At 45.2% G+C, this 27,904-nt stretch overlaps 2 protein-coding genes across 6 annotated transcripts in view; one reads left to right on the top strand and one right to left on the bottom strand.

Annotated features, from left to right (window-relative positions):
* Positions 1-2,523, bottom strand: part of LOC134468876 (ryanodine receptor 3-like) — a 204,102-nt gene extending 201,579 nt beyond the window's left edge. For all 5 annotated transcript variants that reach the window (XM_063222788.1, XM_063222790.1, XM_063222791.1 and 2 more), the window contains exon 1: positions 2,344-2,523. In XM_063222788.1, coding sequence (XP_063078858.1) covers positions 2,344-2,391 — 48 coding nt within the window. In that variant the 5' untranslated portion in view covers positions 2,392-2,523. The remainder of the gene's footprint in view (positions 1-2,343) is intronic.
* Positions 2,524-5,098: 2,575 nt separating this feature from the next.
* LOC134468875 (formin-1-like) overlaps positions 5,099-27,904 on the top strand; it is a 47,232-nt gene continuing 24,426 nt past the window's right edge. The window contains exons 1-5 of the mRNA XM_063222787.1: positions 5,099-6,553; positions 16,199-16,398; positions 23,385-23,499; positions 25,501-25,562; positions 26,027-26,736. Coding sequence (XP_063078857.1) covers positions 5,227-6,553; positions 16,199-16,398; positions 23,385-23,499; positions 25,501-25,562; positions 26,027-26,736 — 2,414 coding nt within the window. The 5' untranslated portion in view covers positions 5,099-5,226. The remainder of the gene's footprint in view (positions 6,554-16,198; positions 16,399-23,384; positions 23,500-25,500; positions 25,563-26,026; positions 26,737-27,904) is intronic.

Genomic DNA, 27,904 nt, shown 5'->3' with positions numbered 1-27,904 from the left:
GGGTTCTAAAACATTGCTGACAACTCAGAAAAGGGGCTTAAAGTTCAAAATAGTGCACTTGTCCTGTACGTTCATGTGAGTCATGGCAGGTTTCTTGAATACTTTTGGTAATATAGTGAAAATTAAGTACAACAAAACCCTCCACGTCAGACGTAAATAGCTTTTTGTGTAAAAGACAAGAAAAGGTTTGGGACTCAGAATAGGACTTCTTAAGTAGTGCATGTGTAAAAACAGGTACCATTTGCCATTGTAGTGTATAAATAAACCATTGTGTAAAGAGACACTGTTCAAAAGATGCCGAGTGCCACAGCCAACCTCTTCAGCTTTCGCTCGTCAACAGCGAGGTGACAAGGGGAGAGTTCACATACCTGTGGTGATCTGGGGATCCCAGAGGCAAGCATGTTTACATGTATATTAATGACAACCACTGAGGCACACAGCACAACACAGCACAGCAGTTTACAGTCACACAGAGAACCATTAGGACTACATGGCCATGACACCGATCCAGAAACCATCACTTCACCCTCCACACACACACACACACACACACACACACACACACACACACACACACACACACACACACACACACACACACACACACACACACACAAACTATCCCAGGCTGAATTCCACCACTGACAAGAATCAGAGATCCTTGTTTGCATCACTAAGAATCACTAGTCATTATGGCTCTCTCCATTAAACATGAGCATTATTGACTGGCGAAAGAAATGTCAATTTTCAGCAAAATAAGGGCTACATTCTGCATTCTGTATTTATCCATAGGCCTAGTTTAGTCAGTAGTCCACATGTTTGAAGTTCATGGAGACTTAAGTCTATTTCCGCTCAATCCCTGATTGAAATCAAATTTGAACAATCCTCTGTAGGCCTATGTCACAGGTAGGCTACGCAACTCTTCGATGGAGGGAAAGTGACAGCTTTGTGAGGTCACCATGCAGCCACCTCTTGGGGCTGAAGGCTCAACTCTCATACGCAACTCTCATGACTGTTGTCATCAAATGAGCAAGATGCCATTGTGGCAGAGGAATCCGAGCATCCCGGGTCAGGGGTGGGGTGGGGGTTGCATCTTGTCACAGGCTAGGCAGCCAGCCGCTGAGCTGTCAGTGACCACTTGCACATCACCGAGAAATCCACCTGCTGACGGCTGTCCAATCGGTTGTAAATTCATATTCCTTTCACAACTTCATTACAGAACCGTTACACCGTGATGCAACTCTGTCACATCTCCTTTAAACCTGCGGTTAGTAGGCTAGAGGCAGACTTCCACCAAACCCCCATACACATATCTTTGTTTTTTAAAGGTTTTTTTCCCCCAGAATCACTGCAATGTCATTTCAGAGAGGTGAAGCCATCCCAAACTCACCTTGGCTACAGCCTACAAGAGACTGGTCTGTTTGGTGCGAAATGGCAAGGTGCGGGACTGTGCACACAATTTTAAATTAGATATGCCAAACATTTTGAAATAGGCACGATACCCGTTGCCCGCTGACTTTTAAGATAGCATTCCCATCATATCGTTTACAAACATAATTGTCATACTTCGCTGCATCTCCGTTACTAATCTGCGTCAAACCACATAAATAGAAAAAGCCAAGAAGGTAAGAGTAGGCTACTTATTGGCCAATGCAAACGAACGACCATAAAACAACATGACTCCCATAGCGTGCAAATGATATGTTGCGTTACCAATCGTGCCCTATTAGTTTCAGGTCAGACAGAACTACTTTATGAAATTAATATTAATCTTGTATGTATAGTATGTATGAATTTAACTCTATATCTCCCGAGGTCTATGCTACCTGACGCATGATCAACTCTGAAATTGTGAATAGGAACAAGACATCCCATTGGATAGGTTACTTTTCTAATGTAGCATAACTCAACCCTTGCCTTGATTGAAAACCAATATGTTTTTTGTATATATATATATATATTGCCTTTTTTGACAGATCAAATTTCGCCCCTGCACCTGCAGATGGTCGGTTCATTTAAATTCCATTCCATGAGCTTGGCGACAGGCGCGTCGGCGGAATTGCCTACTCCGACAAGTTCCGAGAATCAAGTGATTTTAAAAGTTGACATAGTGTTAATCCACAATAAATCCAATGGAATGCGTAACAAGTTCCATGCTGTTACAGCCCAATCAAAGAAGCAGTGAAAATCGCAGGTCCCGGAGCAGTATTCAGTGCAAACCAGTAGATGCTTCACAAATGTACCCTAAAAACGCGGCACAGACACGCACAGAAAATACACGTGGGTCCACAAGAACAGCACACGAGTTCGGCAGATAATTTGTGGTGCATTTTGCCTACTTACAGTTCTTAAGAACTGAATTTCATCTTCCCCTTCTCCACCCTCAGCCATGGCTGTCGAAGAGTCTCCCTAGACTCTGGGAGCCACCACTGACTACGCGCAGCGACGCGGTGCTGCTCCTCTCCTGCCGATATTAGCATACAGCTAATCCAGAGCCATATAGGGGGAGAGCGGACAAACCCACTACCTCGCCCCCCGACTGTCACTCAAGCACCAACTGTGCCTATCCCGGCAGCGAGAGTCGTGAGAAGGACGTCCTGAGTGCTGTATGCGCGATATGATGCGCCGACCGTGGGTTTGGGATATTAGATGCGGGACATGAGAGGAAGTTTGAATAATTGCGCGTCATTGCAATTTGTACAAGAGGAGTATTTGCTTATTTAGGCTACTAGGTCATTTGCTGTCAGTACCTTCCTATACGTAATGGGTTATAGACTTTTTGGTCAGTGGTTAAAATAATCTTGAATGCGCAAAACGAATATAATTAAAAAGAACTATGTGTATGTGTAGACTCAAATTTCACCGATGTTTTCGCACTAGAAGACTACCGGAATTCCAATTGAGTAAAGCTTAGAAACATGCATGGCATTCAAAATCAATTTAATGCAAATTAATCGCTTCAATAATTCCGCCGAGGTGGTCGGCGGTGGCAATTTGTTCTTCGGTGCTTTGGCGACACTTGGTGGTTAGTGGGGAGTGGACGTCTGCGTCCGGGAGTTTGCGTGCGTCCTCAAGTTTTACAGTAAGTTGGCGTTTATCTTGTGTGCATGAACGTGGACATGGGTATATCTTGGAAAGCCCATGTGGCATGTTCTGACCAATTACCAAAACAATGGAAGCGATTGGTTTTCAAAATCATTCACTGTCCAATTTGAAAAAAGAACCACAAGAACACAACGTCTCTGTAGATGTAATGTGTTTCAAGGTGCGGTGGTGGCTTGGGTCTGGGGGTCAGAATTTGCTGACAGGGTTTAGATCAGTGGTCATTCGCTTCAAGATGAGGTAGGTCACGGCACAGATTGAGAAGCATTAAATCCCCTGTCCCGTCTGTCTGTTTGTTTTTATTCCTGTCGCACGGAACTCAAGGTCTGGATTACTACCCCGAACCAATAGCAACACTTTAAAATACTTCTCGGCGAACATGATTGGCCAGACTTCCATCACTGTGTGTGCGAGCTGCCATGTGAGTCAATGGGATTTCACTTTAAGTCAGTGGTAAATGGGTTGTTGTGGAAATATGAAGCATGTTCATCTGATGGTCTGCTGAGGTGAGTTTATTGGCGGAAATTGTAATGACAAGTTTATGATAACTGATTATCTGATAGCTTATAATACTCGCAGGTGGATGCGTGGTGACGGAATTTAGGACGCTAAGCTTGGAAATATATAGCTACTCTATTTTGTCCTTCATTGATAAATATAATAGCTATTGTTGCACATTGTTAAAGCATTATTTCTCAGGTTCAATGTTTAGCCGGAGACGGTCCATTATAGAATTAATTATTTGGTTCAGCGCTTTTTGCGCAGAGAGCATACTCTCGTGTTTTAGTATCTGGGTAGGGTATTTATTCCGTTTACAAATGTCACAGCTCTCCTAATGTTGTCATTTATTTAGGAGCTCAATATAGTGATCTATACGGGAAAACAATGTGTCAGTCTGCAAACCAATAAGTTGAAGTCACGGGATACTTGTTTTTGCGAGGCAGCAGGTGTAAGCAGACGCCCCCTGACTGATGCTAAATGCGAACGTCTGCGTCAGGTCAAAGCGCATTCCTCGTCATGCTCTCAGGTCACCACGAGGACATGACTACTGCTCGTTGAGTGGACCTTCATTTAGACAATAAAAGCTCCTAAATATGTTCCAGTGTTTTAATGAAGTGTTAATTCAACACTTACAGAGTACCCTACTCTGTGACCAAATACAGTTTAGAAGATGTTAACTCTGCTCTCTAAGTGTTGAATGAAAACAGCATTTTTACTGTGTAGGCCTAGAATGTAAAAATAAGAAAAAGCAACCATTTAATCTCGTAACAGAGAATGTATTTGAAACATTTACCAATGTTAAAAAAGACTGTCTGAAAAAGAATGTCTAAATGTGTCAGCTGAACATTGTTGTTGTATGTCTGTTTTCTTAAAGCATGCTGGCTGTGGGTAGGATGCTATCTTGGATCTATGCCTGTTACTGAGGGGGGAAATGTGTCAGAGATGACAGTAGGCCTATACAGCAGACAAGCGGCCACCATGAAAGGAAACCATACCGTCCTTCACCTTTACAAGCCAATCCAAGAGAGGACGTGGGTCAGCCGTTGCCTTCCTAAGCATCCAACCTCCCACCAGGAAGACCTCTCATCCAACAAACATCAACAAGTGATTTGCCAACGTATAAAAGGGGATCCATGGAAAGGAAGAGGGAGGAAGGATGGACGATCGCTATCCAAAGAGGTTGTGCCCAGACAGGCCATGGAGGAGGAGTGTTCAGGGGTGGACGTACCCTGGCTGGCCAGCCTGCTGTATGGCTCTGATTGCCTAGACCAGGTTGTCATGGGTAGCAACCATGGCGCCAAACATTTGCACTCCCCCAAGGACTGGCTGGAGGGTCCGGCTGGTCCCCAACAAAGTGGAGGGGGAAAAGGCTTGGGTTGTCGTAGCAGCCGCTGCTCTTGTGGTGACGCTGGTAATAGCAGTGCAAGGATTCCGCAGATCACTCACAAGCGCTCTCCTGCCTCCTCAACCACCACCACAACAAGCAGAAACACTTTGTGGTCCCAGGGTCGAAGGGTCAAAGAGGTCCAGGTGCTGAACTCAGTGCATGTGGAGAAGAAGACGACGACCCCGCAGAACGTGGTCAGACAGACCCGCAGGCTTGAGCCCGCTGCAGAGGTCTGCATGCCTGAATGCATGGAGCCTGCTGCCGGCGGAAAGGGAGGGCACACGAGTCGGGCAGAGATTCCTTCTGCAGTGCCCAGCGAGATGGAAGGAGAGCGCAGCAACACGGCTGAGAAGCCAGCGCCTCTTCTCACTGATGCACTGCCTACTCGTGAGAGCTGCACCTCCTTCAAAGCTTGCTCAGATCCCTTCTCCATGGCGTCCAAGTTGCAATTGTGTCGAAAGGACTCCGAGTATGACAATGAACTGTACTTCGGCACGAGTGAGAAGGAGTTGGACACCAAAGCATCGCCAGGGGATGGGGCGTGTTCGCTTAACACCACCGATCCGGTTGCTCGGTTTAAAGAGGGGAGAGGTGGTGACCACACTCCGTCGCCCATGACGCACTTTCGCTTCGAGGAGGCCGAGCTCAGAGACGCCGCGATGAGAGTCGCCGCCAAGATCGAAGAGGTGGACGCCATCATTCAGAGGGTGAGTCTGACCAGCGCAGAGTGGACGCGAGACCACGGGCAGCTACACGCCAATGCAGGCCTCTCACCTGCACGTGGCGGATCTCCATATCTGGCCACAGGTGCGGGAGATCCGAGGCCTCAGAGCACAGGTGCTTCAACGGAGGACCGCGATGCCACAGTCACTAGCACCACCGCTACCTCGACCCCCTTTGAGGAGCTCCGTGTCCTCGGAGAGGAGCTGAACCGCAGCCTTCGTCGAGCCCTACAGCTGGATGGAACGCTGGCAGAGAACTACGGAGACTGGGAAGGGACATATGTGTGTGGCAGCGGCGGCATCATCAACAGGCCCCTGTTAATAGAGGGCAAAGAGGCGACGTGGGACCTCGAGTCGAACGAGGAGAAGTTTCCGGACCCCTTCCCGCACAGCAACCACCAGCAGCGGCCGCACCACGACCTCTGGAACGTGGCGAGTCCTCGTCACCCCGCGAGCCTTCATCTCCGGAGGAGGAGGAGCGTCTCGTCACCGTCGCTGATGTCTGTCGTCACATCGTCACCTTTCCCTGCCAGCACCCCGGGCAGCCTGTCCCCACTGCTCTCCCCGTGTCTCTCACCTCGCCGGCCGTGCAGCCCCACCACACCGCCACACCTGACCCCACTGCAGGAGGAGGCGCGACAGAAGGGAGAAGGCCAGAGGACACACTCCTATACAGGAGCAGTCACCTCCAGCCCAGTGGACGTAGCGGCCAACCGGGTGGCCCATGGTCACTTCTTCCCCAGCAGCAGGCCTGCAGCCCTGGACTTGCAGATGAGCGTCACCAACCAGAGAGGCCACCCAGGATGGAACAGCCCGCCTCTGCCAACTGGGCACACTGCAGGTTTGTGGCACTCACTCCCAACACACACCGCAAGATGACTCACCACCTCCCTGCATCCAGCCCCCACAGCTCCTAAAAAGTATAAGTAGAGGTCAATATTTAAATGTTACGATAAACAAAAGTACAGCTCATTCTGTAATTATCTCTTTCTACTCTAACATGGCATGGAGAGTATTGCTATATTTTTGCTATTGAAGCTGATAAGATAAGATAAAATGTTATTGTTTGTTAGGCCTACACATGACACAGAAAACTGTCTTTTGGCGTGGCTTCAGTCATTCTCACAGTCATTCTCACAGACATGACAAAACAGGATGTAACAAGACGAGACAATAGGATACATGTATACTGAGGCTGAATAGCTGGTAATGTTCATCTTGTGTTGAGTAGGGCAACAGCTGAAGGGATGAAGGATATCTTTTATCAGTTTTTAAGCTGATGCTTATCTTTGACCTCAAGCTTGGACTTAACTGTAAACATAACCTTCCTTATTACATATGTATAAGCAGGTTTGATCTTCGTAATCAAAAACCCCAACTTAAAAAAGTACACAGTCTCTGTGGTCATGAAATACAAAGACTACAAAGACTTCCAACACCTCTTGTTTCATTTTTTTTATTCCCTTTGGGATTCATAAAGTATCTTCATTCTCTATTTTACTCCGCTATACTCTACTCCTAATGCATTCCCCGTTTTAAGTCATGATATTTGAATCTGCACACCTGCGTTGTGCTGGATGACAGATTCTATTAGACAGTCTGATAATAGTTAACACCAGGACTGACCTGGCCTCCCCACTCTCATTCTGAGTGTCTACTGAAGTGTATAGGAATGTGAAAACGCAGACCTTGTGATGCTCATTACTTCTTGACATACGACGGCAAGAATTGATTAGGGGGCTCGGCTTTTTAAAATCCCCTTTAGTCTGTCTGGCTTGGAATGATCTGACGGCCCCTCTTTGGGGGTCAATGTGGAGGTCATTTGCGTCCACGGGGGAGGTAGATCCACAGGCTATCCGCCTGCCTGTCTGCATTGTGTGTTTGTGTGTTTGTGTGTGTCTTTGTGTCTGTCTGTGTGTCTGTCTATCTGTCTGTCTGTGTCTGTCGTCATAGTCCGACTTACCGACCACCACCCCCACCTGTTGTCTGGTCATGTAGAGAAGGCTAATAAGCTGAGTAGGACCGCAGGATCAAAGGTAGCATCATTCAGGCAACAAGTCTGTCTGCCTACCTACTTGTCTGTCTGTGATCATGGACCCCCATTGGCCAATAAGCAGACTAGGCAGTTCCCTAGGGTCCCACCAAATTTCCCATTGCAGGGGGCCCCCCAACAGTCAGCCCCGCTATGGTAAGTAAGTACCATCAAACATTTCAAAAGGGCCCCATGTCCTATATTATGCCAAGGGCCCCCAAATGGCTAGACCCGCAGCCGATAGACTCCATGCCGAATGATTTAATTGCCTGCTCACAAGGGGTCTCGGCTGGGGAGGAAATCAGTGTAGGATCGCCACTGTCTGCCCTCCAGACGCTGTCTGACCAGGCAGGGGTAAGCCCAATAGGAACTCAGAATCATCATCAGCTGTGAGACCAAGCGTACAAATCTGTCTGTCTGTCTTACTGGATCTCTGTTTCCATTGGTCTATATGTCTGCTTGTCTGTAGTATTAAACCCCATGTTGAATGCCTGACTGGGGGGCTTGGCTCAATAGGAATATGTAAGGTCAATGGCAGCCGCATGACTTCAGTCCCAAGAGGGAGGTGGATTGCTCATTGCTCAGGTGAGGGAAAATGTCCTCATTCACCTTTGGGGATCATTTTCCACAAGGCCAAAGGGAAGATGGGAGTTTGGATAATGGACTGTAGTACCCCTGGTATCTGGATGATAGGAGGGTGGTTCGCCCCAGCTACTACTGCTGCCTCATTGTAACAGTGTAGAGCAGTGTATCTGAAACCAGAATGAACTGTAATTAACTAGTTTAGTGGAAGTAGGGTGATTACTTATTGACTACACTTAGGAAAAACTGGAAGAAAAACTGTGCATTTAACAGTGATTTGGACACAAAATCACCGGGTGAAAAGGACATGTCGCCGGAAAACAGGGCGTTTGGTTAAATGAAAACCTTAAATGAAACCCACATCATCAACCAGCCTTTCCTTGGTTATGCGTTTGATGTTAAGCCTAAGATGATGATGTTTGATGTCTACATTTCCAAACAGTATCCCTTGTTTGGGGCACTATGCAGAGAGGTGGCACCATTGGAAACGCTCACAGTGTTTTCCGTGAGGCACGCTTTAGGCATGACAAATTTCAAGGTACCCACAACTTTGTCCCTTAAAAAAAGTACATTATCTTTAGAATACGCAGTCTTTCCAGTCATCACACCATTTAAATGAAAGAAAAATCTCAAGGCACCCCAAATATTCATAGTAATAGTCTTCGAACACCAACAAATCCTAAACACATCTAGCGTACTATACAACCTGCACAGAGCAGCAGAAAAAAAAACATTTCCATTCTTACTGTTCTGACATTTGTGGCCACAATTAATGTAACTACATCAGCCAGGTTTCCTCAGCACCCCTGAGGAAGTCACACGGCACCCCCAGGGTTGAGAAACCTCTGTTAGATAATGTGCTACGCTGTTCTGCCGGCCAGCATCCTCCTCTCACCTCCTAATCTGAGCTCACTCCCTTGGTGCTACCAAATGATCTGGCCCTCATTAAAGCTGCAGAGTTGGCAAATGAAGCATTGAAAACAGGAACTCCCTTTAATCGAGTTAACATTGGTTTTCTCTCAAAGGGAAGGTCATGCCTCATTGAGATTACATGCCACTTTGATCCAGTAGCTCCTGCACTGGCTATTCATTGCACTGGCTATTCATTACTCTGGCACATCCTCCCCAGTCACCACGACAATGGCTGCTGCGCCCACACACACAGCAGTGATTCCCAACCAGGGTTACATGAACACACTGCAGGGGGTATATGGAGAAATGTAATAAACGGTTTGAGTATAGTCACATTGGGATAGAAGAAGCAAAATATAAGAGCATGAGTGAGGGGGTACTCATGGTATGGTATGGCAAACACTGGTGTAGTGTGTAGTACCGTGTCTATGTCCAAGCACAGACAAAGAGGCACTTAGCGCTATTAGTCGCCATGTGCCCACACAGACATAACGTATACATACGCATACGTATACTGTAGGTCACTTCACTGTTTCCACACAGACATACAGCTAGTCTACATGTAGCATGTCTAAGCCCACACACATCCCTGAAGTGAAGTCATACATAGTGTTTATAACTAATGTAGGCCTATATTTGCGTATTGCTTATTTTTTCTGGCTTTTTTTAACCAAAGATGTAAATAACAGAGATGCAAAATAGAGAAACATGCAAATGCAGACCGAAAGGTGCGGGGGAAAAAAGATTCCACTTCAGCACAGAGACATGAAAATACTGCTCTGTAAGCTTGTATCTTTCAGAACTTACGTTATGTACCTTTTCAGTTACAATGTTATCATAGCATCTTTTTGGTAACATTTTCTCTGGAAAAGGGAATTTTGGACTGAACTTGGTAGATTTTGCATTTTTTTGTGGCCACAAGTCAGCCTTTGTTAGAGTACTTTTCATGTAGTAGCCTACAAACACCTACATACAGACACACCTGCTAACACATGGTGCTAACATGCTAGGTTGCTACAAACTTTTGGCACACAAACATTATTTGCAACAGCAATCAACATTTGTGTGACAAGAAAGACACTAGACAGACTATATATGATTTATTTTTATTGTACTTAAAGTCTTTAGAACTCTAGAACCAGAATGTTCACTTACCATTCCCTGTTGAGTCCTGTGCCTGGCAAAAGGGTGCCAAGTGCAAACAAAGACAAATTTATAGGGTTCCGGCCATAATTGGACTGGTTTAACTGACTGTGAAACCATAGGGATGACTGAGACGTCCCTGATCAAGCAGTCAATGTTATCATCTTATTTTGTGCTGTTGTATTGTTGAATTTCAATATTATTGGTGTCAGAATGATGATTGGGAATAGGGACATTTCTGTTTTTTTGCGGAATCACATACTGTCATATTGTTTTTGTTCATGGTTCTGTCCTCCCTTCCATATGATTATGGTGCTGGCCACCTAATATGCTATACAAACCATTCTATTCTTGATTGGTTTTGAATTAACTGCCACTTTATTGTAGACTTATTCATTTTGGTCTTGAGTTTCCCTTCATTTGCTGACTCCCTTCTCTGTTTCGGAAACAGTTTGGGACTTCAGCACCTTTTTGCATTTGTGAGTTTTCCTTTTTAAAGGGACACTGTGCAGGAAATGGTCAAAAAAGGTACTGCAACTATGCTGCTCATTGAAACTGGGCTGCATATTGCCAAATTTGATATTTACATGAAAGTTTACTAAGAAATAAACAAATATTTTCTAGTATGGTCCAAGTACAGTCATTTTTGCAGCTAAAATGATTATTTTTGGAAATTCAAAATGGCGGACCATGGAAAAGATCCCCCTTTTCATGTATGAAAAATGCAATTTTTCTAGTCATAATGAATACTTGGAATTTGATGCTGGTGGTAAGTATTCATGACAAAGGTAACATTAGTGAATGGGCAGCATGAATTCTGGAAATAAACAACTAAAAATCTCACACAGTGTCCCTTTAAGGAAACTTTTATAATCTATTCTACAAATCGCTAAAATAATCCAGAGAAGAACATTTTTTTTGTGCACACCTTTAGGTTTATGTTTGCCACAAACAGCAGCAATAAATAATTTTGTTTGGATCTCCTCTAACTCTACATTTTTTATCAATTTGATCTGTAGTCATCTGAATGTCCATCCCTTTACACGTGGAGTTATAATTATATAGCCACATGGATACCCATATTGTTCCACATGTAGGAACTGGCATTGTTCTGCAAAAGGTGTTCAGCAAGCTTAGGTACAGACTAGTGCATTTGTGTGAATTTCTACTCACAAATCCACTTCATTCTTACTGTGTCAAGTCCTCCATATCCCTTTCACTAAGTTCAATCAGTCATCCCAGCCTGGTCAGGTTACAGCTTTTTTACTGGCTTCAATCAAGATTTTTAACTTACAGCTCCAGGCCACTTGATTAGAATACCATGAAAAAGTTGATTCATTTTCATAATTTTATCAACAATGTTAATCTGTCATGGATTATATATTCATTGCCAAACTTCTGAACTATTCCGATCATTTATTTGTTTATGTATTTTTAAACCATTTTGGCTTTCTAGCAAAAAAAAAACCATGAATTGGGGAATTCACATTATCAGAATAATCACCATTGTCTTCAGAAAAAAAGACATTCGGGTCACATCAAATCAGTTGAAATTTGGGTCTTTCTACATAACATATCAATGTTCAGTACTTGGTTAGGACTCTCTTCGTCTTAGTCATGATGCGTTCAACATGGAAGTCAATGGCAGAAGCAGTTTATGGGAGTTATGGAAGCCCAGACATCCTTAATGCTTTGCTGTCAGCAGTTCTTTTTTGTTGACCTGGTGACCCACACTTCACTCTTCTATATACCCCATAGATTTCCATGCCACATTTTGGTGCTTTGGTGGTATGGACATACTAACGCACCAGAAATAAAGCCCCATTGAAAATGAATGGCGTTTTATTTCTGATTCGTTAGAATGTCCTTATACCACCAAAACGTGGCATGGAAATCTACGGGGTATGTTGACCTAATGCTATACAGGGGCACAGTTAGGGCATCGAGAGATAATGCGAGCGTGCAAAGTGCGTGAGCAAAACATTTTTTGCAGTTATTTATTTAAAAAAGCTTGTAAATTAATCATATTAGTGCAAGTAGTGCATGTGTGCTATTTTGTGTGCATTCTGTAGATTACTCCATATGCTAAACTTGAGTGAAACTCATACTGGGGCACAGCAAATCAATAGCCAGGCACGTGCCCCTGTAAAATAGGTCTAGCGACGGACCTGAGTTTGAAGTGAGATTGAAGCTGAGCAGAGGCACTAGGTGGCTAAAGCCTGGCTAATCCTTTTGGCCGAGGCAGATGCTGTGGTGGCTGCCTCTCTATGGCCACCGTTTAGGAGGAGAGATCCCACACACACCACTCCTGACCTGGAGCCAATGCAATGAGATTACTGCCTATCCAGATTAGACAGAGACCAAAGCGTCTCAGTCTGCATGGCAGTGAGTGGAAAAAGTGTGTGCATGCAGGCTTTAATGGTTTGTGTTTCTTTTATAGTGTGTGTGCGTGTGTGTGTGTGTGTGTGTGTGTGTGTGTGTGTGTGTGTGTGTGTGTGTGTGTGTGTGTGTGTGTGTGTGTGTGTGTGTGTGTGTGTGTGTGTGTGTGTGTGTGTGTGTGATGCTGCCTGTGTGCTGTTGCTTGCTATATGTGCAAGCGTGTTGTAATGCCTTTTGAGTTCATGCCTCTGCAGCTGTAGTGGCAGTGGGATCAATTGTCTGTTTATGGCCCTGAGTAGGGGTGAGGTGGGGACAGGCCTGCTGGTTCATTCATGGACTTCTCTGCAATGAAGGGCAGCCAATCCGTCAGCTCAAACAGTGCTCAGCATTTATCACGGGAGTCGAATGCACACAAATATTTGTTTTGCTCTCTGGCTGGGTATTTTGATTTACAATCGCACAATGATTTCCCTGGACTAAGTACACTTTGTTTGAGTGGGCGTGCTTCATTGTATTTATTCATAATGACAAATTGATTTGCAGATGAGGGTGGGGGGTAGGGTTATTTGCTTTGCATATTATTTGTATTGCTTGTCAAGTCAAGATCTTTTATTAATTCATAACCAAAGAAATATTTCCGTGGTATGAGTGTGGTTGTTTTTGTTCTGGGTGGTTCATGTATTACTTTTAGGCTATTAATTCATTATTTATGAAAGAATTATTTGAATGGTCTAAGAGTGTTTGTCTTTGCTCAGTGTGTGTGTGTGTGTGTGTGTGTGTGTGTGTGTGTGTGTGTGTGTGTGTGTGTGTGTGTGTGTGTGTGTGTGTGTGTGTGTGTGTGTGTGTGTGTGTGTGTGTGTGTGTGTGTGTGTGTGTGTGTGTGTGTGTGTGTGTGTGTGTGTGTGTGTGTGTGTGTGTGTGGCAGGTTGGGTGGGGTGGATGTTAAATTGAACAGTCCTTCGTTCCAATAGGCATCCATCCACTTGGCTGGGAGAAAAGGTCCGCTGATTTTATAGAATCTGGTTGCCTGGTAGCCAAGGCCTACCACTGGCTGATTTTGACTGATGGCTTGCTCACAATGCCAGCTGCTGTTTATATGAAAGTCTAATTGAAAAACACTCAGCGGGGAGTCAAAGATTGTTTGTGTTGAGCAGTTGCGTTGTGAAGATCCAAGTCCCAAAGCAAGCAATCATAAGTATGTTTGGGGGAATATGTTATGCCATTTGTTACCTCCGCCAAGGAGGTAATGTTTTCGGTCGCGTTGGTTTGTCTGTTTGTCTGTTTGTCTGTCTGTTTGTCTGTTTGTCTGTCAGCAGGATAACTCAAGAACTTGCGAACGGATTTGGCTGAAACTTTGTGGAGTTGTTGGTAATGACCCAAGGAACAAGTGATTAAATTATGGTGGTGATTCGAACCAGAACCAGGACATTCTCAAAGATTCTTCACCATTGCTGGCCTATAAATCTAGAAGCCCCTAGTGACCAGAAATTGAATTGCGGGAACTCCAAAAAATAAGGCAGAAAAACAGGGTATGAGACATAGTCAAATGTTCTATCAAGCAGCTTCCTTGGTGAAGGTCTGCACTCTCTCTGCTTCTAGTTTCAACTGTTTTGAATATTATTTTTATAGCAGAGTAAAGCTTTCCTACTGAAAACATATACTCAGATCAACTACAATAGTATTATATTTTGTTCTTTCTGCTGGAGATAACACCATTTCCCTTTTGAAAGATTCAAGCCAAGTTATTTCACCTGAGGTACCACAGGGTGTCGCTGTAGCTAAGTTGGACCTATTAAGAACATAAACTGTAAAAAACTAAAGCACACACGCCTCATTCTTGGTGCAGTACTACTGCACCACAGTATGAAGGTCAAACTAAAAAAACTGCAACATCAGTTCCCCTCCGTAGAAAGAATACATCGCCTGAAACGTTACTATGAAATATTTAACACAATACACTTGTCTACTGTAAAGGGAATCCCAGCCATTGTGGCTCATCTGAGTTCAGCTACCACAGTACTGTACAGAATTACTATGCAACTGTGATTATTTTGGAGGTTGAGTATTGATCATCTTGGGAGGGCACTGATGGAGCTGGACTGGCACAGTCTATAGTTTGTTTTATATTTTCTGTTGCCCAGACCTCAGTTGAATCTGTATCTGGGACACACATATTATTTGAACATACTTTGTGTTTGTAATGCCAGGCTGTGTGACTGGACTTCTTTTGGAACATTCATTCTTCAGTTCAGGGCTGACTATATTGATCCTATGTGATACCCTATGATGAATCTGATAGGTTTCATATTCTGTAACAAGTATTTTTAACATACTTTGTAGCAGACTTTAATGCCATGAATAGATGTGGGGCTGCATTCTTTCGCAATACTGCCTTGTAGCAGAGGGTGGAGCTGTGGCCCTGTATTTTTGGTATTTTTGCAGTCTTGTCCTGTTTGAGCCATGAACTGTCTGGCACACGTGTATCATGTTCTGACAGAATTTGCAATGAAAGTTGACAAAGAGTACACAGCAATTTTGCTTTTAAGTTTTGTTTTTTTAAGCAAGAAACCCAAGCAATTTCATTATCTTAGCCTGCTTCCAAGTATGGACGAGAGGTCTCCTCTCTAAACCCAAAACCTGATTGAAAGGGAAAACGCTATCCAAAGCAAAAAAACAAACCCACGCACTCACATTCAGAGAGAGAGAGAGAGAGAGAGAGAGAGAGAGAGAGAGAGAGAGAGAGAGAGAGAGAGAGAGAGAGATACTTGAAAAGTTCTTTGGAATTTTAGAATGGTATTTGTATGACTGAGGTTAGTCCGCCTTTGCCTCAAATTAGCATCCAAATGTTCGGCAAACCCCAACTCCTCTTTTTCCACCCTCACCCCTCATGGAATAACAAAGAACACATGTAAGGGGAAGCGCAATGTCCCAAGTGAATCATGTCCAGTCAAAACTTCAGTAAAAAGGCCTTGATTGAAGTCCTTGTATGGGAACTTACGGATAGTATATCACTAGAGATGTCAATGCAGGGTTCAAAAAGTAAATAAAATCTTGAATCTTTTTTAACCCAGTTTGTCCTGCAGAGGAGGGCCTGTCCTCCAGTGATTAAATATTACATGTATGTAGTATTTTTCCTTTTTTACCTTTTGTGTCCAGATACTGTATACAGGGCTGGGTTAAGACGGTCTGGGTTGCTGTGCTAGGCCCCCTGGCAGGTGGGGGCCCCTTGGCTGCAGCCGTATCTAGACTGTGGGTTAATCCGGCCCTGCAAATATTCAATTCAATTCAATTCTTTTATTAAGGGATAGCCCCTTGAGATGTTCCATCTCTTTTTCGAGGGGGTCCCTATAAACATCAAAAACATACATTACACACAGTCACACATCCACATCAGAGTATGTGACCATCAAATAATGGATATGTCCTTTCTGTACCCAGTTTGTGCTATAGAGGAGGGCCTGTCCTCCAGTGATAAGGAGGATGAGTGGCACCTGGACCTTGACCTTGACATCCCCCTGCTGGGCTGCAAGGCTCTGGCCAAGGCCTCCAGACTCAACCCCGCCGACTTCCTGTGGATCACACCCCCCGAGCATGACATCATCAGCGACGCCCCACTCTCCCCCGACTCCGTGTTTGTGGTGAGTAGAGTTCGTAGAACAGTGATTCCCAAACTGTGGACCAGGCCCCCCTGGTGGGCTGCAAAGGTATTCCAAGTGGGCCGTGAAATCATTTTCTAAAATGATCATATTTGAACGAACGATAATATTTGTGTGTGTGTTGCTGTTGAATTGAGTTGCATTGTTTATTGTGTCGGAGGTGGGCCGCAAATATTTGTGAAAATTTCAAGTGGGCCCCAATTTGGAACTCCTGCTGTAGAAAATACACCTTCACGTGGATGAGCATGTGGTGTATGCCCTCCTTCAAGGACAGAGAAATGCAGGTAACAAAACTAGTCTGATCTTACCAACCATTAAGTCCCACTCAGTTGTCATTTCTCTACTATGATATGTTTGAATTTGGTACTCTGGGGCACAGCTACAAAAACAACATTTCCAACATTGCATTCAGTGAAAAAGGGGAGGGATAAAGGAGGTGGGTGAGTGATGGCACATTATCTTTACATATGGGCCAATTAAAGGTCATGACCAAACATTAGTGATTGGGTAAAATCCAGATCCATTCAGCACTTCCAGACCCTTAGCATGAGTAGTAGTTTGTACACCGCGCTCTTCCGTGGTGCGTCTCCAGTTGAATAACTTGGAAGTTGAGAAAGTGGATCGCACTCGGGTTCTTCTGGAGACACTGACGAAGGCAACAGCCGAAATGTTTGTCTACACTTCTGCTGCTATGTAGTTACAAAATAAAAAAGAAGAAAAGAAGAACCTGAGTGCGATCCACTTTTTCACCTTCCAGACCCTTAGCATGACCATAGACCTGCACAGATAGGGACATGACAAAGTGTCCTTTTTGAAAGTTTTGTTCTGTCGTTTTGTCCCACAATGTATTGAGGTCTTTGTTGACATGATCATATAAAAATGCTTTGATGTAATAACGCCTTGAAATAATCCCTCCATAGCCTTGTAAGGCAGTCCGAAGTTCCACATGCCAACCCCCAGCACCTGCCCCCCCCAATATGTCTGTGCACGCCAGTGAGTATGAACATAGTATGAGGGTGTTGTCAGATTAGGTGGAAAAACCAACCAAAAGAGAGAAGGGGGAAATAATGAAAAAGAAAGAATTATTGCCCCAACATGTCCTGCACATCAGAGATCAAGAGTAGCGGTATGCTTTCCTCTGTAAACCAGAGCTGGCTCGGCTGATTCTGTGTGGCTGGGCTGGGGTTTAACTCTCAGCCACACTGGGCGGGGGGCATATACACACATACACGCACACCACACACACACACACACACACGCACACGCACACGCACACGCACACACACACACACACACACACACACACACACACACACACACACACACACACACACACACACACACACACACACACACACACACACACACACACACCATCATCATCATCGGCGGACACTCGTGGTCGAGTATGTCTGTCCTCCTTCTTGGTCCTTGTGGGTCTTCAGATGGGCGAAGAGGCCAATCCTGGACCCACATACTTTGGGGCAATGTGGGCATGGGTGGGCAGGGGTAGTTATGGGTTTTGGTGGAACTTTGTTGGTGGAGGTGATCTCTTTCTTCCGTTTGCGTTTCTGCTCTGCAGCACTGTGGAGATCCCTGTTGTATTGTGCAGCCCCCTCTCTAACCACTTTTCTCCAGGCAGGTCTGTTCCTCACTGTAGTCTCCCAGGTGTTAAGGGGTATATGGCACTTCCTGATGTTGTCCTTGATGTTGTCTTTGTACCTTTTCTTTTGACCTCCTGGGGCACGTTTCCCTTGGAGAAGCTGTGAGTACAGGACTTGTTTGGGTAGTCGAGAGTCTTGCATTCGAATGACATGGCCAGTCCATCTAAGTTGGTGTTGTGCAATGATGGCTGTGATGGTAGGGATGCCAGCCTCCTCCAGGACACTGGTATTTGTTCGATAGTCCTCCCAGGTTATCCTGAGGATTCTCCGTAGATGTCTTTGATGGAAGGCTTCCAGTGATTTCAGGTGTCTACTATATGTGGTCCAGGTTTCTGACCCATAAAGGAGAGTGGGGAGCAGTATCGCTTTGTAGACCAGGATTTTAGTCTTTGACTGAAGATCACGGTTTTCAAACACCCTTTTCTTAAGTCGCGAGTATGCTGCGCTGGTGCAACTAAGGCGGTGGTGTATCTCATCATCAATGGTGGCTTTAGATGATAGAAGGCTGCCAAGATATGGGAAGTGGTCTACATTTTCCAATTTGGTATTTTCAATATAGATGCCGGCTGCCAGCTGTCTCCTGATTGAAAGGTTAGACAATCCAGCCCCTCGCACTCCATTTCTTTTTGCACAGTACAGAGAGTCTGACATGATCAAGCATGACGTATAAAACAGCATCTATAATGCTACCTCATTTGTATTGTGTATCCATCGTTTAAATCTTTAAAAAATTGGTTTGGTCTTTGGTTTGGACTCAGTCAGCACACTGTGAAATTGCCTTCATGCCTCACCTGGTGTAAAGTAACACAACAACAGGCAGAGGGGCAGTATGTGAGGATGGTACTCTGCTCATTCAGTCATGGAGGAGGATAGGAGGAGAGTGCTGCTTCACCCTCCTCCTTGTTGTCAGGAAGTAACCCAGCAACCGGGTACCAGCCCAAACCCCAATTGATTGCCCATGATTCATGCCCATTGATGCATTGTAAGGCTGTTGAAAGTTAAGATACGGTATGTTGTTGTATAATAAAAATGGGTCTGAATAGCCATTCTGTTCCACTGCATAGTGGCAGCCTCTGCCATTGCACTGCTTTAGACACCCAATCATCTATCCCCTCAAGCTCTGGGTGTGTGAAATGTATTAATCTTAATTTTATATGAAAATGTACTGTTAAAATATTCACAATTACTTTGTTCCATACCTCATTTATTCTGAGTGAAGCTTTTCATTGATCCAGGTCATGTTCTGCAAAGAGTTTTCAGCTCAAAGGACAAATCTGAATTGTTTATCAAACTCTCTGGATTTATTCTGAGGTTAATCGGGCCAAATAAACAGTGCTGTATACTTCTGTATTTCCAGAACACGATCTCTCCTATTATACAGTAAGAGCAGTGAGTCATGCAATTCTTGACTGGTCAGAAACACCACCCCACTCTGAATACCATGGTTACCCATCAGACTGTTTTCTCAAACATACTTCTCATCTCTCCTATTTCTAATGGAATGCTCTTAGCTCGCACATTTTATTGCCCCGGGATTGAATACATAACCCATAGAGTACAGCATACTCTACATTTGGCACTTGATGTGGTCAATAATTTGTAGTAATTTGTAATAATTTATAGTTCTGTGGTTTGCAAGCATATTCAGATGGCAGTGTTTATGGTAGAGTTGTGCATGAATCAATTCATACAGTATGTGTTTAGCAGCTGTCATATAAACTGCTTTAAAAGTTGTTTTTTTCTCCTTGGTTTTATGGTTATGTAGTAAGCAGAACTGATGTAAGTGATGATCTTGGACCTGTGTTACGTAAATCAATTCATAGAGTACACATATGATACTACACAGTATATTGTGTAGTAAACAATGTCCGCTTCTTCACATGTGGGACTTGGGCTTGTGTTATAGGCCCTATAAAAATCAATTTACACAACAATCCCAAATCACGACAGTGGTACTTTCAGCATCTTTGTGTGTGTGTGTGTGTGTGTGTGTGTGTGTGTGTGTGTGTGTGTGTGTGTGTGTGTGTGTGTGTGTGTGTGTGTGTGTGTGTGTGTGTGTGTGTGTGTGTGTGTGTGTGTGTGTGTGTGTGCGCGTGCGTGTGTGAGAGAGAGAGAGAGAGAGAGAGAGAACTAGAGAGAGAATTTGACTCTTTGCTGTGTGTTTGTCTCTAGCTATGTGCACCAGGTCAGGTTGGGTGTGGTGTCTTGTCCCGTTCTCTGACTGACATAGCCAAACATCCTGGTCACAGGGTGTACCAGTGCAGGTTGCATATCAGTGGGAGTAGGCCTAGCATGCAAACACATCTCTGCGCTAGTCCACCCAGTAAGACACACACAGACTGAGTGAAGATGCTTACCAACTAACTCCTTTGCAGTCCCACTGTATGACATGGCAAGTCGTTTTTGAGCAGCTTAAAGTGGATGAGGATAGACAAGCACTTTATTTACCAAAGACTGCAGACAGCCTTCTGCGCTCCCACCGCGCCTGATCACAGCCGATGACTCAGTTTTCCTCCGCAACCTCAACGAGCTTCTGCGCGGCAATGGGAGACCAGCATTTTCCTGGCACGGGATTCCTCTGCCTCTGGAAAACTCACTTGTGCCATAGAGGGATGTCTGGAAAGGCGTGAAAAATTAGCACCCTTCTATTTAACAAAAACAAAAATTCTAACGATGTGGCAAAATGATGATCTGTGATTGTTGATGCATACTGGGACTAAACTGGTTTTATTTTCTGTTACTTACTTTGAATAATCTGATATCATACTATGATATGACGGATTAACATTGTCTGCTGGATTGACTTTGGTGTCCCAGGCTAATGAACATTTTTATAAATATCAGAAGGGAGGAAGATCTGCTGAAGTTTGTACTGTAACCTCTTATTGCTGCTAAACATGGACATCACTCCAGAATCTCACTCAGACCCGTCCCCTGTATCCTTCCTGGACAAACTTGCCACCATTTTTACACAGGCAGACCAAGCGAACGCTGACACGGCCGAGGAGAGGGTGTTGACATTTTCCCGGACTCTGCCTGAGCGAGAGCCTCGTGTCCGGAATGTGGCCGAGCCAGCCAAGACCGTGGGATCGAGTGACGAGCCAGGGACAAGGGAAGAGGGGGTGCTGAAGAATGCGGCAGAACTGAGGCAAGCTCCAGATGAGGACAGGAAAACAATAACAAGCAAAGCAGAAATGGAAAGCCAAGAGGAGGATTTTCTTCTCAGCTCAAATGGACTCTCCACAAGGCCGGGTGAACTTGAGGACCATCCAAACTCTCAAAGTACAAAGCTCCTTCCCCAGATGTGCTCAAACTCAGAGATGTCTGATTGCCCTGAGCTCACAACCGGGATCTTGTCTGGTGGGATGGATGACAGATCGCTGGACAGTTCCAGTTCCAGAACCAGAACACGGCAATCCAAATCCCACAACACAGTAGGTGATGAGACACCCGAGTCTGGGTTTACTGCTCTGAAACCTCATGCACACCATGAGGGTCATGTCGAAACAAATGATCCTGCTCCCCTCTGCCCAGTGGTTGGGGAGGAATTTCTTTCTGATGGGGGCAAAGATGCAGATGAGCTCGGTGAGCATGCACACACCAGAGCAGCAGCTGCAGGCCAGGCATTTCTAAATATGGACAGTCAGAGTCAATCCACCGACCAGACTGAAGCAATTGCTGGTAGACAAGATGAAAGCAGTGGTGCAAACCGTAACATATCAGCTGGAAGCTGTCTGGAGCAGTGCAATATGGTCATGGGTACACATCGTCAGGCCGTGGAGTATGCAGATATTGCTCATCATGAAGGAAGATCAAACGATCATCAAAATGCTCCACTGGTTGATGATGGTCACATGGCTCTCATGTCAGGCAACCCAGATAAGGGCGAGGCTACAAAAGGTTGCGGACCGGCAGACCATATTAATAATACAAATCTGGCCAGCAACACTGAGGCTGATTATTATGAATCACAAGAATCCCTCTTGGACCAGAATCAGATAGCTACAAACCATCAGAGTAGCTCCACGGCATTGGTGAGCAACACCACTGAAGACAAAACAAATCCTGTCACAAATGTGCACCCAGATGTTCAGACCGACAAAGACACGTGCTTTGGGAGGATTACTTCACCAAGGATTTCTACAGATTGCACAGAAGCAGAGGGTCGTGCGCCCTCCCAAGCTCAAGGTGGTGACAGAGTAAACCTAGGTGGCAGTGACTTTCCTCCTCCGAGTGGTCCTGAAACTAGTCTTCCACCTGAACAAGACGCCAGCTCTAAGGATAGAAAACAAGAAGACTGCAAAGAGGAGACTGGACGAAATGAGGAAGGAGAAACTGAGACTACAGCGTTAGAAGGACCCCCCTTATCCATTCCCAGTACTCCAGGATCCTCAGGCTCTCTCTCAACAGCCTCTTCGCCATCCTCTCTGTACCCAGCACCCAGTGACAAGCCTACCCAGGTGCAGTCCCTCTTCAGTGGGCTGCTGAAGAGAGGATCTACCGATGATCCTCCAGAGAAGGAGAACACAGACAACGCCAACCAGAAGACGAGGCCGCAAATCACCCGCAGGAGCCTGTTCGGAGAGTTGCCACAGGAGCGCAAAGGAAGCATCCTGGAGCAGCTATCACAGCTTCTTAAGCTGGAAGGCAAGGACAAGATGGAGGAGCGGATAGAGAGAGAGGAGAGAGAGAAGCAGCAGAAGACAGAGCTGCAGCAGGTGTCACAGCACAGCCATGATGGTGATGAGGAGACCACCAAAGGAGAGGAGGAGGAAGAGGAAGGACAGAAGGAGAATAACACGGAAGAGGAAGCAGATGAGAATAGGGAACAGGGTGAGATGGAGGGCTCATTTGCCACCAAGGCTGCGGAGGAGAACAAGAAAGTCCCCAGCTCTCCAGAGTCCGCGTTTGAGGCCTTCAAGGCCTTCTTCACCCCAAAGCCCATGAGGAACGGCCCAGAGACCTTCAGGAAGACCAGGAATGACAAGGACATACTGAGAGCCATATTCGAGCGCAAGACTGACTCGTCAGATGGAAAAGTTGGGTAAACTCAAATGCAAAAAAATATGTTGATGTCATTTTTAATGTTTTGATATACCCTACATTGTACCGATATGTTTGTTTTCTGTTTGTTGTTTGAGCATTACTTGAGCTTTATTAATGTGAGATTCTGTAGGGCAGAATCATAGTTGTCCATTATTGTCAATAACCATATGCTTTATATTGTGTTTACTGTGTGTATAACTCTCTCTCTCTCTCTCTCTCTCTCTCTCTCTCTCTCTCTCTCTCTCTCTCTCTCTCCAGTCTGAGGGCTCGTCCCCAGCTGATAATGAGGAGAGGACACCTCGTCGCCTGCAGGCCATTTGGCCTCCTCCAAAACAGAAGGATGAGGTGGTGGGCCTCAAGTACACGGAGGCAGGTGAGAACACATTAGTAGGAGGTGGACTGTACACACACGCACACGCACACACACACACACACACACACACACACACACACACACACACACACACACACACACACACACACACACACACACACACACACACACGTGCACGCACATGTGCATGCACAAGTGTACACACACTTCTCATCGGACATATGCATTCTGTCACCAGCACACACACAGACACACACACACACACGCATACACACATGCGCGCACACACACGCGAACACACGCCCACACACATGCACACACACGCACACAAAAAGCCGCTGGAGCGAGTCAGTGTTTGCTCAGTGTTAAATGTGTGACCTGGCACCTGACTCCTGTTCTGCAAACACTCTCAAATCCTCCTTCGCCCGTATTCTTTTTTTTTCTTTCAGCGCGTTGGTTTCGGTCTGCGGAACCAACATTGTGATAAGCTGTCTGGAGGAAAAAGTTATGGATGGGGTGAATGAAGGTTAGCGAGAGAAAGAGCCTGCGAATAGAAAAAAAGTGGTGCATATAGGGAATGAGAGAGGGAATCCAGCGAGCGTAGCCACATAGGCCTAATGTGCACGGTTCCATAGTGGAATGCTGGTTTCTGAAAAGACGTCTATCATTATTCTACACTAACCGCAACATTACATACAGTCATTTGTAATGCATTGTGACTTGGTCGTTGCCATTCTTTTACGTGTAAGATTTAAGCAGGGAAACGAGTGAGAGGATACAGTATGTATGCGTATACTACGGTGAAACATGTAAAGCATGTTGTATAGAGTGACAAAAATAGAACAAATGGGAAGGTTATGCTTAATTCTCATGAAAAAAACATTTCACCAGGTGAGACATTGCTACAGTATAACAGCCAACACAACCTTACTTCACAACACTCTCATACTGTAGTTTTCCCAAACCTAAAGTGGATGTGTCCTAAAGCGTTTAAAGTGGTTGATGAGCACCAGAGTGAAAGGCAATTTTCCGTTTGCTGAATTTGCACACAATGAAGTGTAGAAGAGGCAAATGTCAGTCTGCACTTTCATCTCAGTTGACTCAGTGTCACCTTATAATGTACAGTAATGTTTTGTTCTGCACAAAGGTACTCTTACTTATCGGACACATACACAGACTGCAGTAGCTGTGTGTGGACCTGTGATCCAGGCTACTCATGTTTGCTCAGGCATCAGACAGGCATTACTGTAATGCTTGGTAGTGTCTAACACAGACTAACTCTGTGTCAGTCTTTACTCTTTAGGGTGTGACTGAGGAGTCAAAGATATCCACCTTCTGCACACACAATTTCACATTTCCTTGTTACATGGAACACATGTGTATGCCTGACACTCACATTATGCAGCTATTTTTCTTTTCTCTTTCTATTTTTCTTCACCTGAAGTAAACATTATTGAAAACAGTGTAAGCAGTTCCCCCTTGTGGTCTAGTGCAACACGTTTGCTAGTTGGTAATAGCTATGGGCCTTTTTCATGTGCCATTCAATGCATTTGAAGTTGGTATCAAGTTCAAGTTCAAGTTTATTTAGCCATATCAACAGTATAAAAATACAGTTGTTAGAAATGTTGCTTGGTGACTGGTGGGGGGGGGTAGAAAACAGGGGGGTACACAAATAAATAAACAGGGAATGTCATACAAAACATTGGAGACATAGAAAACTGCAATGGAATATTTAAAATGCATGGTATGTACAGAACAGTAGTAGCATTGTGCAAAGTGAGGTATAAGTTGCATCCTATGGCATAGACATGGGTCTGTGACGTTGGTTTCACCAGTAGCACACCCCCAGGGCCAAACAAAAACATCTTTGACCCATATGCCACTGTGTTCTGTCTAAAACCGGGAGTCGCATACACCTGCTTCACTTCAAGATGGAACTCTTGTGTATACCCTTGTAAGCATGTATAATGGTATAGATATTGGTGTTTAGATATTGGGCATCCACATGGTTGTCAATAAAGCTTGTTTGTTATTGTCTAGAACACCAAGCAGCCCTTCTGCAGCTGAAGAGAGAGTGCAAAGAGGAGGTGGAAAAGTTGCAAGTAAGTTTTGACTATATGTGTCTATGTGACAACAAAGAAGGCAATTGTAATCTGTGTCACTTTTAGAAATGATATACTATTTTAAATATGCGGCTTTCTAAAATGATAACCCTTACTCTATGACTAGACAGCACCTTAAGAATGTATCTTTTCAGGACCGTACAGTATGTATGTATGTATGTACGTAGGTGCTGTATGTGTGTATGTACAGTATGTACGTACGTAAGTATGTGTACTTATGTATGTATGTATGTATGTAATGTACAGTATGCATGTATGGTATGCATATGGTATGTACTATACTGTACGTACTGCATGTGTATAGTATACTGTATGTATGGACGGATGGATGGATGTTTGTACCGGTACCGCATGTATGCCTGCATGCATGTACAGAATGTACGGTATGTGTATATGTTGAATTTATTTATGGGACTGACACCCTGTTTTTTTTCTCCATATAGTCGGACTTTGATCGTCAGAGGTCTCGGCTGCGTGAGGAGAATGAGGAGACGGTGTCTCGGCTGAAGGTAGCGCTGGGAAGTCTCCAGAGAGAGAGGGCCCGACCCGCGAACCTCCGAGACGCATGCGTGTCCACCGAGGACGACGTCGGCCCAAGGATGTTGCGGAGCGCCTGTGTCCAGACAGAGCCCGAGGAGCTGTACGAGGGCCGCAACGCCGGGCTGCATTCCAATCACAACGTCCCGAAAAAGCTTAACCTCGCGCCGCTAAACCTGGGCTTGGCAGGGAAAGCTGAACAACCTGCAGCATCTGAACTTTCACCTCCTCTCCACCAATCAGGCAGCTCGACTCGACTGCCTCCACCCGTGTCACCTGACAACAGCATCTTGACCACACCGACCGTGCCTTCACTTCCTGCCTCTCTGACCACTAAGCTGTCCGGTTCCCAAACCCCCGCCGGAGCCCCCGTACCTCCTCCTCCTGCACCCCCACCTCCACCACCTGTACCTTCATGTGGACTCCCACCACCCCCACCTCCTCCCCCACCCCCTCTGTCAGACGGAGGCCTCCTGCCTCCTCCCCCTCCGCCTCCCGCCGCTGGGTTCACACTGGCTCTGTCTCCGCTGGATGCAACCCCACGCAAGCCGGCTCTGGAGCCCTCTTGTCCCATGAGGCCCCTCTACTGGACCAGGATCCAGATCCACAACAACACGTACGTACTCTGGCTCTCACAGCAACTCCAATCAATGCATTTTTTTTAGACAATACCTATGAAACTCACACTGCACAGTGGCCATTTCGCAATAATGGTTAGTGTGTTTTTGTAGGGGTTTTTTCTTCGGATCCATTTCATTTTTTAAATAATTTTATTGTGCATTTTTTTAAATGCACACCATACCCACGTTGTTAAAGCACTTTGTGTAATGTAACCGAGTTCTTGCTGCTCTGCCCAGACCCAATTTCGGACTGACAGACAAGCCCTTCAAAAGACAAGCAGCTCGAGAGACAGGACCTCTTTAATACATACTCAGATTGACCAAAAAAGTCCTCAGAGAGACGGACATTTTGACAGACATGCCCTCTGAGAGACAGACATTTTGACGGACAAGGCTGTAAGTGAGTGAGTTAAAAGCCAGTCCGCTACCTCAATCAGCATTATCCCTTATGTGGTCAGAGAGGAGGAAGGTCTACAAACATCCAAAGCCAAGTTGTACTTGTTGGCCAATGTTAGACCATTAACTGAAAATTCAATAATATACTGTACTTCAAATAAATAAACCAATAGCAATATAATAATGTGATGAAATGAAATTATGAACATGCACTTAGCAGTTTTTTTCTGTTTTATGTCAGTGAATTCCCTCTTCTGTGGGTTTCATTTCATGAGAACCAGCGATCTCCAAACATCTGACATCTCCCACCAACTCATTCGAGAACCCAAAATTTCAAAGTATCTAAAATTGTTTTCAGAGAAAAGGGGGTTTTGTGAGGGGGAAAAAACAAGCAAAAAATGCCTTCTCATGTAACCTGAAAGTACACAGAATCCATCAACATATTAACGTTGACTCCGAGCCTACCGCACCGACACCACAAAAGGGGGCGAGTGTTGAAGTGTTAGTGACAGCAGAGCCGTCTATGTGGGCAAACGATCATACCGTCCCCACATTACACAACTTTCCTTGAGATCATCCAGCCGTGCCTGGTCTGAAAGGCAAACCTAGCATTTGCAGCCCTCCCCTCCTCTCCCCCTGTAGCCCACCGTCTTGGGAGGTTTGCAGGAGGCGATGGTGATGTGGTGGGGTGCAGGTGGGGGAGCACATGGGGACGGGCAGAGCTCCTGCTCTCTGAATGGGGATGGATGCGCTCCATCCACTGCTGGT

This window comes from Engraulis encrasicolus, chromosome 18, assembly GCF_034702125.1.
Source record: "Engraulis encrasicolus isolate BLACKSEA-1 chromosome 18, IST_EnEncr_1.0, whole genome shotgun sequence".
Lineage (NCBI taxonomy): Eukaryota > Metazoa > Chordata > Actinopteri > Clupeiformes > Engraulidae > Engraulis > Engraulis encrasicolus.
The sequence above is the reverse complement of the archived record's forward strand: the minus strand, read 5'-3'. Positions and strand labels throughout refer to the sequence as shown.